Source organism: Pelodiscus sinensis, chromosome 1 (genome assembly GCF_049634645.1).
Source record: "Pelodiscus sinensis isolate JC-2024 chromosome 1, ASM4963464v1, whole genome shotgun sequence".
NCBI lineage: Eukaryota > Metazoa > Chordata > Testudines > Trionychidae > Pelodiscus > Pelodiscus sinensis.
The window spans coordinates 65,238,395-65,250,416 of NC_134711.1; the positions used below are offsets into that span (position 1 = coordinate 65,238,395).

Here is a 12,022-nt window from a genome sequence, read left to right on the forward strand (position 1 = left end):
TAGAATAACATTTAATTACATAGAACTTGGCCTAAAATAGAAATTGACTGAGTTCTGACCAGAGTTTAGATGGCTAGTGGTTTCCTGTGCCAGGAACTACTGTGGAACCCCACCAGGAAGCGTGCTACATAGGAGGATCACATTACATCCTTGTTTTATGGTTCATTTCACTTATTTAATGCAAGTTAAGAACTTGTAAAAGGAACATGTTAAAAAGAGGAATGTAGTTTTTATTCCATTTCTTTTAATCAAAACATTTATTTTTATAAAATTCCTAAACTAATTTATGACAAAATCAACAGCGCTGTAAGCCAGGTTTTACTACAAAAAGCAGTATGTTCCATATTCAGGAAATATCAATAAAAATGCACATTTCTTATTGTTGTACAGCTTATTTTTCTACTTTTAGTAACCCAGGAATATGCTACAGTCTTAAAACAACAAATTTATTTCCTTTCCTTTTATTACTCCAAATGAATTGTAATATCAAATAGTGGTTTATTAAAACAACCTTGACTAAAAAGATTGTTTAGCACACTTACTTACTTATAAAGAATTTTTGGAAAGTGGATGTGCTGCAGCATATATTTTGTTTGACAAAGCTGTCTTCTTAAGAAAGAAAAATGTTTCAAATGCTAACTAGATAATGATTCATCAGTCCTGACAGAGGAACTAATTTTTGTTAATGTACTACTTAAAAATGTGTGGAATGAGCAGCTGGATACCACACTTGTGGCATGCCATACTAAAGCTCTGTCTGTTTTCCCCTACAGTGATCTCAGTATGAACAACATCACTAAGCTGCCCTCGAACCCCCTGCACAATCTCCGCTTCCTGGAAGAGCTGTAAGTATCATTGTATCCTTGATGGGCACAGTCAGCACCAGACACATTCCTATGTTTGTCTCTCATACATACTGTGGGAACCAGATAAAACAGTGCAGGAAAGCTGTCAGCCCTGACACTTTTGGCACATGTGAAAACACTTAGCTGAAAAAACCAATTGATTGTGATTCTGGAAATGAACTTATAAAAAGAGTTACTATAAGGCTACAACTTCTCTAACCAGAGACAGAGCCAAACAAATTAAACATTTTAAACAAGAGCTGTGTAAAAGAGCTGGACAGGTTTTTGGAAATAGTTAAGCAGCAGGATATTAAAAGTTGAATACTGGCTCATGTTTATTAAAATAGCAAGTAAAGCTATAATCAAAACCTTCTGCCCAGTTCTGCCGGTGTCAAGGACAACTGAGTCCACATTTCATAGCATCAAGGCTTCTTGTCCTAATCACTTTTAATTACTGCTTCCTTACTCTTAAATTTAGCATCCCTCAAGGCTGACTGTAAAACACCAAATCCTACAAAGATCTTAGAGCTGGGCCATCCAATGCTTTCTGTAAAAGAAAAACAATATGCAATGCAAAAACTAACTAATGAAACACAGCTTCACTAGAGGAATGGCATTGGAAGGGATGATGACTAAGCATAAGTGAAAGGCACTCTGTGTGCAGGAGATCTCAAGGTGGCAGTGTCTTTAGTTATTATGACCTACACTTAAAAGTCATCTTCAAGCTTTCAGTCCACAAGGTGATGGAGAGTCAATACCTAATGCACCATATACTCTGTGGGAGAGGTTAATATTTGCAATTACGTGAATTCTCTAAAAGTTGATTAATGGGACTGTTTAGGCATCAGCCCCTAATGAAACATAGAATCATAGAAAAGTAGGAGTGGAGGGGACCTTGATAGCCCCTCTAGTCTAGTCCCCTGGGCTGAGACAAGACTAAGTGTTACATCTTAAAATTCCAAAGATGGAAATTCTACAACTTGCCTAAGTAATTTGTTCCACTGCTTAACTACCTTGTATCTTCCTTTATGAGCCCCTAATGCCAGGGTTCCATCTTTTTCACTGATTTTAACTGTTAGTACACCACAAAAACCACATGGGACACTCAAGCTATGTGTACAATACAGGCTTCTTGTACCAGAAGCCTTTTGCGCAAGAGCTTTTGCACAAAAACGTCTTGCACAAGAGCACGTCCACATCTTAAAGCGCATCGCAAAAGTGATGTGCTTTTGCTCAAGAGAGCGTCCAAACTGCATGGACACTCTTGCACAAGAAAGCTCTGATGGCCATTCACAGAATGGCCATCAGAACACCTGTGCTTTTCCCCATAGGAGCATCCACACTTGCCTTTTTGTTCAATAGCTGTAGCACAAAAGGGAGTTATGCCTCGTAGAAAGAGGTTTACCTACACCAGCAAAAGCCCTCTGTTTTGCTGTTATACTGCTGATTTACTTGTGCAAAAGTGCATTTGAGGTATGGATGCTTTGCAGGTTTTTGCGCAAAAACAGCCATTTTTGCGTAAAAACTTTGCAGTGTAGATGTAGCCTCAGGTAAATAAAGTTATGTTGGAACCACCACACACAAAAATTACTTTAAATGTAAAGGAAATGTACAGTAGAGACCCTGTTTTCAGACTCCATTAAGCTAGAATATTACTTCAGAACTATTAGTGTCTTCACTGATGGCCAGTTACATGCTAATACTTCATCCTTCAAGCTGGCATTTCAAAAAGCAAAACAGTGTGAGCGCTAAGAGGCAACGAAATTGCCTTTTCTCAAGCACAGAAAATTAGCTGACACCTCACAAATCACATTGAAACTCCATTTACAAACAGAGGAGGAAAAAAATTATCTTTTTTGTTTTATTACTAGGAGCAGTTGCATGGAAACTAAGTATATCTTTTAAGCTTCATCTGCTCCTTCTACTTACTGGATGTTTTAAGTAATAATCGACTGTGATACTATAATGTGACCACAACATGTGTGCTGTCACCAGCAAAGTATTTTGCTATCAAGTCCACATGAGAGGAATTGTGCCACCAAGACTTCTGCTTCTAGATTTTGCGAGTTAGTTATGTTTGTCCAAGTTTCTCGCAAATGTCATAATCCTCCTAACAGTTCCCAGCCCCAAACTCTTTTCTTTTTCCCAGACACCTCAGAAATAATTGCTTTAGATTTCCTTGTAAACACAGAAGCTGATTCCCTCCATACAGCAGATTAGTGTGTTCACCAGTTTATACCATCACAGACCAAGGAATATGATTCCAATGGAAAGGTACACGTTCTCTTTTTTTTCTGGGACTCTGTTTTTCCCATTTTGATACACCCTCTCTCTTTCTACAAATTGTTGTTTTGGTTCTATCCCAGAGTTAGGAAGGAGGCACATATGGGGCAAGGCTGTCATTCTTTTCTCTGAGGCCAAGTATATGGCCCCTGGGATATCTCAAGTTTTTATTAGCATGGGACATCAAAATTCTTAGGATCCTCGTGGCTCTGCCTGCACTGCTTTCTGCAGTTCCTGTTGTCCAAGAACAGTGAACCATGGCCAGTGGACATTCAGGTATATAAAGCATCTGGTGGCCTGCCAGCAGTGAACTTTGGTGAATCGTGTCCATCCTGTGGGACACTTATTACTGACTTCTGCCTTATAGCATTAAAAAGAAGGTGTTCTTATTTGAGTCTTGGGACAGCACATGAGATCTTTGTTTAAATGTCAGTCTGTGTCTGTAAGGGGTATTGGCTGGTTAGGAGAGTTAGTGTGTGGGATTGCAGGAGTCTGCATGGATCAGGGACACAAAACGAGAAGAATGATGGAATCTGTATGTGAATATAGGCATTGCTAGGAAAACTTCAATATACTGCCTGAAATTGTTTTAGTTATTAAATGAATGTCTCTATGAAGATTAAGGAAGAAAGGCAGTAGTGATGCCAAAGCTAGTTAGAAAACTGTTGAATAAGACATATCTAGTTTCCTTTCATATACTGAAAAAATAGTTCTTCCTAAACAAAGTAGGGTGCAGACAGGCAAAGGTCCAAGTGATTTTTTTAGTGCTCTACTATTGTTCCACAACTTAAGGCAGGTGCTTTTAGCAAAATAAGAGGGGGGGGGGGGAATAAACCCCAAGGGATGTTCTATTACTTTTTTCTACTAAATGATTTCTGAGTAAGACAGTTTCAAATAACACCCATTTGCAAAATTACCTGACAAAGGCACCTTAAATTTAATTCTAGCCTGCCTGCAGGTGCAAAGCAATTTATTGAAGCCTGTATTACTCAAAAAAAAAAACTTGAAGAGGCTTAGCATCATCTCTGAAGTTTTTCAGTCTGCCCACTTTATTATTATAGCTATTATTGAAGAATTTAGTGTGTGGCTTGTGTGCTTTGAGACATTTTGTCTTTGGGATAGTCAAAATGTACAATGGAAAGCATAAAATTTCAGGTACAATATATTTTACTATTGTAATTTTAAAAAAAGTACACAAATGCAATACAAAATCAGGAACATATGTAAACACTGATTCTCATTTATTTTAAGTCCCTTCATACTGCCAGAATGATGCAAAGGGACCCTTTTGTAAAAGAAAATTACAACTTAAATTATCAGGACATGGCAAATCACCACTTGTTCATCTTTATTGTTTCCTTTTCCTCTCTTCTCTCATTCTGCTTGTTTTGTCTTTTGGGGGAGAGATTTTTCAAAGGTATAAATGGGATTCACATGCCCAATTCCCATTAACTTTGGCCATGTCGACACTGAGAGATAAGGACAAATTTATTAAGGTTGAATTTTAGCACCTGATTTTGTAAAGTCGAAGGTGCATGTCCTCACTGTGTGCAAGAATTTGATGTGGTTTGAAGTAGCATATCCCAGTAGGGTGGCTACTGTCACCTTTGGAAGTGACGCATGATGGGTAGCTATTCCATAATGCCTCTGCCCCTTTGCATTCTGGGTTATGCTCCCAGTGCACGCTGGGACCAAAGCTGTGCAGCACATTGCTCTGAGTACGTCATCAGCATCCCATAAAGAACTCATCTCCTCCTTGTTTTTTCATGCCTTTTTTACACTGGTTATCCATGCAGATGCCATAACAGTGTAAGCATAGAGCTATCATGGATCCCATTGAGCATGAAAGCATTACAATGATGATATTAACCATGGTGCGCCTAATTCTGGAGTATGTCCAGAGCATATTCAGGGTCCACCAGAATGAGGAAGAATCTTGGGAGACCATGAACATACTCTTCTGCAAAGCTCTTGAGTTGAGCAACTGACAAATGCTGCTGGCATTCAATCCTCTAGATATAGTGGGACTTCAGTTCTCTTGTCATCAGACAAGCACAGATTGATAAGACCACATTGTGATGCAGGTATGGGATGATCAGCAGTTGCTGCAAAACTTCCATAGGCATAAGACCACTTTCATGGAAGTTTGTGAATGCCTTTTGCTGCCCTGAAGTGCAAGAATATCATATGAGACCCGCTCTGACAGTGGAAAAACATGTGGCAATTGCCCTCTGGAAACTTGCAATGCCAGACAGCTACGAGACAGTTGGGAATCATTTTGGAGTGGGGAAATCTACAGTGGGGACTGTTGTGATCCAAGTGGCCAGTGGGAAACATGGAGGACATAGTAGAGATCTTTGCCATAGTGGGGTTCCCTAACTGTGTTGTGGTAATAGATGGAACACATCCCCATCTTGGCATCCGACCACCTTGTCACAGAGTACATAAATTGCAAGGGGTACTTCTTGATAATGCTACAGGCACTAGTGAATCAAAAAGGCCGTTTCACTGACATAAACATGTGATAGTTGGGAAAGGTGCATGACAGGCACATCTTTAAGAATTCCTGTCTCTTCAAAAAGCTACAAGCTGGAACTTTCCAAACTGGAAAATTAACATCAGAGGCACTGAAATGCCAACAGTGAACCTTGGAAACCCAGCTTATCCCTTGCTTCCATGACTCATGAAGCCATACAAGGGCAGCCTGGACTGCAGTAAGGAGCCCTTGGGAGAGGAGGCTATGGAATTTGGTGAGGAGGGAATGTTGGTCTGCAAGGGCTAGAGAGAGTGCCTGTGGATATAGGCATCCTAGGAAGCATCAATTGGGTCCATCACATCTACCATGGACAACAAGACTCATTCCTGGTTCTTCACTTCCAGTTCCCTGCTCTCTTGTCTTCATGCTCCACTCACATCTCCTCTAGCAGCGTATTCCTCCACTCGTTAAAGTGCTCCCTGTCCATGTGGGTGGACTGCAATTGTTCCATCAACATGTCATCCCTAATATATTTTTGCCTTCACTGTTGTTCCCGCTGTAACAAAAAGTGAAGGGCAGCCTTTACAGAGGATACATTGTGGAATGTAGAACCTAATCTATTAGAATAAAAGGAAGGTCCATCTAAAGACAATAAGGATTTATTATGTACAAGGCCACAGTTATGCTTTTAATTGACCACTATGCAGCAGGTACCCCACAGAGTTCCTCGGAGAGCAACTGGACTAAGTTTGGTAGTAGGCATGGTAAGGGATAGGTTGGCGCACAAGCCGGCGGGAGAAAGAGAGTCTGGGTGTGGCCGCAGGGCAGGGGCTTATGAGGCTCCTTTGTGTACATCACCCCCCATTTGATTGGAGAGTGCAACTTTCCCTTCCGTCAGGAGCAGACAGGTGCAGGGAGTCCATGCAGGGTAGGGGCTCACATGGCAGCCGTGTGTGTCGGCACCCCTGTTTGCTGATGCTGACTGAATGTGGCCAAAAACCTGGACTTTATGCTGCAATGACACCAGACCACTTACAGCTGACTTGGCGTGAAAAAGTATCCTACCGTGGAGGACGGAATAAGGCAGGCCACCCCAGAAACATTGTGAGAAGGATTAAAGAATTCCTCTATGAGAATTTTATGGAGATGTGCAGGGAAGATTTCTGCTCCATCTCCAGACATGTTAACAAGCTCTTTCGGGGCCCTCAAGCTGTGTAGGCACAGTGGTCTCCACAGATCACACCCAGTTGCCCTCCCTGGGAGGGATTTTCTCCAAAGTTATAAAAAGTTCTTGGCTGCCCTGCTTACCTGCTGACCATTTTCCTCCTCCTCCTTTTCCTCATCCATGCTGTCTTCCACTTTGCAGCATGATGAGTGTCTCGGGAGGAATTCAATAACTGGCTAGTGAAGCTAGTCAGGTGCCCCCAAGGATTGCATGCAACTGCTTATAGAAGCAGCATGTTTGTGGTGATGATCCAGACCATGCGTTCGCCTTCTTTGTCTTTTGGTACAACTGCCTCAGCTCCTTTATTTTCACTTGGCACTGCTGGGTATCCCTGGCATATCCTTTCTTCTCTATGCTCTTTGTGATCTTGGCATAGATATCTGTATTTCTTTTGCTGGTTCGTAGTTCCAAGTACAGATTCCTCTCTTTACACAGCAATGAGATCCAGGATCTCCTGCATGCTCCATGCTGTTGCTCAGCTGTGACCCTGGGAACTCATAGAGCTCTTGGTCAGATTTACTGCCAGCTCTGAGGTCTACTCACCATGCTGGCCATACAGGAAATGAAATTCTAATTATCCTGTGGCTGTTCCTGTTCACCTGTTTGCTTAGAGAGTTGAAATTCCTGGCCAGAGCAGTCACAGCAGGGCACTATGGGACACCTCCCAGAAGCCAAAAATGTTGACTTTCACAATGCTGCGTATGCACTGCTGTAAAGTCAACCATGCAAGGTCAAATTTAGCGTTACTCCTCATGAAAGCAGGAATACGGAAATCAACTTTAATGGCTCTTAAAATCAATGGAGCAGGTGTCGTGAGGCAGACTCATTGTTTGGACAGTCAACCTAATTCAGCTAAGTTCAACCTAAACTCCAGGCTTTTCAGTGGGAGTCGGGCACCTAACTGCCTCTTATACCTTTGAAAATCTGGATTATAAACTCTTTGGGGCATGAACAGACACGCTTAATTTTTCATAGATTCAATGACCAGAAGGGAGCGTAGTGATCATCGTTTGACATCCTGTATAATAGAGGCCATAAAACTTCCCAAAGATAATTCCTAGATTAGATCTTTTAGGAAAACATCCAATCTTTACTTTAAAATTCTCAGTAATAGAAAACCCTTAGGAAATTGTTCCAATGGTTAATTACTCTCACCATTAACAATGTAAACTTTATTTCCAGTCTGAATTTGTATAGTTCCAATTTTCATGCTATTGGACCATGGTATAAATTTCTCTGCTAAACTGAAAAGCCCATTATTAAATATTTGTTCTCCATGTAAGGTTTTATAAACTGTAATCAAGTAACCCCTTAGCCTTCTTTTTGTTAAACTAAATAGATTGAGTTCCTTGAAGCTGTCATTACAAGGCTAGTTTTCTAATAATTTAATCAGTCTCATGGCTTTCCAGAGAGCCCTCTCTAATTTATCAAGATCCTTCATTGAAGAAATAAAAAGAGCTTACTGGCAGATCTAGAAACAGAACCCAGATGCCCTACCTGCAGAGGGTCTGATCTACCACACCATGCTGCTTCCCTTTCTTGCTATCAGAGTATCTAGTCCATTGTGGGCACTACTGTGAATTACTTGTATTTAAGTAACTGGAAAGCATGAAACCGTTAAGGGCCTGGTGCAAAGGCCATTGAAGCCAATGGGGAAGTCTTTTCATGTTCTTCAGTGGGTTTTGGATAAGTCCCTATGGGTACATCTACATAGCAACATCATTTTGAAATAACGTCTACACAGCAGGCAGTAATTTCAAAATAATGTCAAAACACTGTCAACTGGAGGTCTTCTTACTCTGGGTATGTCTACATTGCATTCCTCTTCTGAGAGAGGAATGCAAATGAAGCATGGATTTGAATTTCCCACACTTCATTTGCATAATTGCGGACTGCCGTTTTTCCGGAATAGCGTCTTTCGAGTCCCCGTGGGGTTATTTCAAGAGAAAACCCTTCCTTCGAAATAATCCTTACTCTAAGGATTGTTGTCTTGAAAGATGCTATTCTGGAAAATCGGCAGTCTGCAATTATGCAGATGAAGCACGGGAAATTCAAATCCGCGCTTCATTTGTAATTTCGGGTGTCTGCATTTGCATTCCTCTCTCGGAAGAGGCATGCAATGTCGACATACCCTCTGACTCCTGTCATCCTCATTGTATGAGGAGTAAGGGAAGTCTGAGGAAGAGTGCTATATTTCGAAAAAAGTGCTGTGTAGACGCTCCCAATTTCAAAATAAGCTATTTCGAAATTAGCTACACAATTGACATAGCTCAATTTGCGTAGCTTATTTCGAGTTAAGACCTGTTATGTAGACACACCCTAAATGACAAAGACCTTTCCCATAATATGAATCTGTGAAGACTTAGAAATGCTAAAGACGTATGTGTAAAAACCTGTAATCAGTATACCAAACAAAATGAGAGAAAATGGACAAACATAGTCTACGAGTATCAAACCATATAGTTCTAAATCTGCTGTCCCATGTGTGTCAGTTTTACAGCACTTATTTCAATGGACTTACTTGTGCTTAACAACAGCCTATGTAATTTCTATCAGCTCATATGTTTCTCAGTATTTTTCATTGTAAATAACATACTGTCTCATAGACTGTTGTAACATTGCATATATGAACATATGCCCTACTCTTTGTAGTCTGGGAATTTGATTTCACTTTTAATAACCATACATGGAAAGATGTGGACAGTTTACAATATACTGTTGTGTTTAATTTTTAATGTTTATTGATGAGACATATCTGCCACCAGGCAGGCAAACAGCCAATGACACATCATAAATTCCGTAAGACAGACTTTGTTGATAACATAGGGCAATGTCTCCACAACCTTGTTTTAATACAGACAAACAAGCACTAAAAGTCTTTGCCCAGGAAAGACTTGAAATTAACCATACTTCAGTGAAAGTAATAGAGAGGTGTTGACTCAAATAATAATGTGGCAGAAATGGAGGTGATTTTTTCTGTAGTTTTTATGGTTTCACTAAATCTGACTCACTAGAAATGAATATCCTAGTCATTATTTGCAACAAACTATGGGTAAAACTAGGGAGCAAGTGTAGACGTACCCTGTAAGATGAAGATTCACACCAAGCAATCAAAGTATAATGATGAAAGTTGCAAAAGTAAATATTAACTCCTATTCACATAATCCATCAAGCTGATCTGATTCTTGAACTAAGCCACTATTGTTATAATTTCCCACTGTTTACCAAATCTATGTCAGTATGACACCACCAAAATTTAACAATAAAAAAGAAATTCTTTAATGTAGACATGCCAGACTGGCACCCTCCAGAACTGCTCCTTTTGGCTATTTGTTGACAATGACAAGCCAACTAACAAAAAGAGAAACAATGGAACAAGTGCCATATCAAATTAGAGTGGCTCATAGTGTTCCGGGATAGTCTACATTGACAGGCTACCGTTGTTGGAATGTTAATTAAAATAGAGTTGCACAGACTTAATTCTAGTGCTATTGTGCACCTGTAGCATAACTAAAGAAAAGAGAACAAGAATGTAAGAAAGAGAATACGAGAGATGCAAGTAAGTTGGGTGTTTAGAGTAATATCTAGGAATTCCAGGTTATTGGTTTTTTTCAACTTTAGTGCTGCAGCATTATTCTCGCTGTCAGTATTATTTCAAAAGTGTAATTTGAAATAATAGCTTATGAGCTGTTTCTAGAACTAGAATTGCCAGTTTTGTAATATTTAAAAACTGGATACCCTCCACCTCTTTCCCACAGCTTCCCCCGCCCCAAACACACACATACACTCCTCTCCTTCTCCATCCCCATCACTTGATGCTTATCATTTTCCTTCTACTTCTCTCTGCCCCAATTGGGAGAGACTCATCTGCGGAACCAGGCTGGGTACTGCAGTCACCTGACACAAGTCGAAAGCAGCTCCAGCTGACTAGGGGCTGGCGCAAGTCATGACCAGCGTTTCTCCACCTACTCCCCCCACAATAACTAGATGATGGGTGTCCGGTTATTACTACTCACCAGATGCTATCAGGTCTTAATTTTGACCAGACTTTCTGACCAGATATCTGGGCATGCTCTCTAGAGCATGCAGTTTCTTTAATATAGGGGTGGGCAATAAGCAGGAGGCAGTTCGCCAGGCTTAGCCCTTCGTGGGCCACCAAAATTTTATCTACCTGTATGTCTGCAAATCTGGCTCCTTGCAACTCCTGTTGGCCACAGATTGCTGTTCCCAGCTAATAGGAGCTGTGAGAAAGAGTGTGTACCTGGACACTGCTTCCCATAGTTCCCATAGGCCGGGAACGGCGATCCATGGCCAACAGGAGCTGCAAGCAGCAGTACTTGTGCCTCCCCAGGTGAACAGAAGAGATGGGAGACTATTTAAATCCACGCAAGTGCTGTAGAATCCCTCTTTTACCTGTTCCTGGTAGAAAACCACCCACTCTTTCCCCCATGATGCTAGTTGTTCCTTTCTCAAAGCACTGGGAAGAATTTTTTTTTGTTCAACACCGGATTGACCAGCAAATGGGGGCCGGGAGTTCCTTTCCCCACACAGCGGATTGGGACTTAGAGTGAATATGAAACTGGGGTTAGGCTATTAGGTTGCAACTCTTTATGTGGGCATGGGGTGGTGGTCTAGCAGGTACTCTGTAGGAAAGGGATACGGTAAAATGGATTGGTAAAGGATTTAAAGACGTTATACTTTAAAGAAGCAGAAATAGCTGGGGTTCAGGGCTCCTATGACAGGGAGCCAACTCCATTCTTCTTTATAGTCCTTCCCCCTTTAATCGTCATTTGAGGTGAAGGCATGGCAAGGTTCCAGCATGGGGTTACAGTCCAGAATGGGTAAAGAGGGAGGACTGATAGCAGAAAGAATCAATCTGTGCCACCTTGTATTTAGTTGTCACCCTCGGAGTACATTTCCCAGACCTGAAGAAAATCTCTGTGTAAGCTCGAGAGCTTGTCTCTCTCACCAACAGACGTTTGTCCAAAATAATATCTAATAAAAGATATTATCTCACCCACCTTCTCTCTCTCTAATATCCTGGGACCAATACAGCTACAACAACACAGCAGAAATGAGAAACATGTTAAATGAGCTGTACATCTATAGACCCTGAGGCACTCTGAATTTAATTAATTAAAGTCTTGCCCATTTCAGACCCAATAGTGCAGAGTGTTCACAGACCTAACTTCT

The 12,022-nt window shown here is 40.9% G+C and overlaps 1 protein-coding gene across 3 annotated transcripts in view; it reads left to right on the top strand.

Annotated features, from left to right (window-relative positions):
• Window positions 1-12,022, top strand: part of LGR5 (leucine rich repeat containing G protein-coupled receptor 5) — a 151,702-nt gene that overhangs the window by 62,875 nt on the left and 76,805 nt on the right. For all 3 annotated transcript variants that reach the window (XM_006121556.4, XM_075931817.1, XM_006121555.4), the window contains exon 2: window positions 774-845. In XM_006121556.4, coding sequence (XP_006121618.2) covers window positions 774-845 — 72 coding nt within the window. The remainder of the gene's footprint in view (window positions 1-773; window positions 846-12,022) is intronic.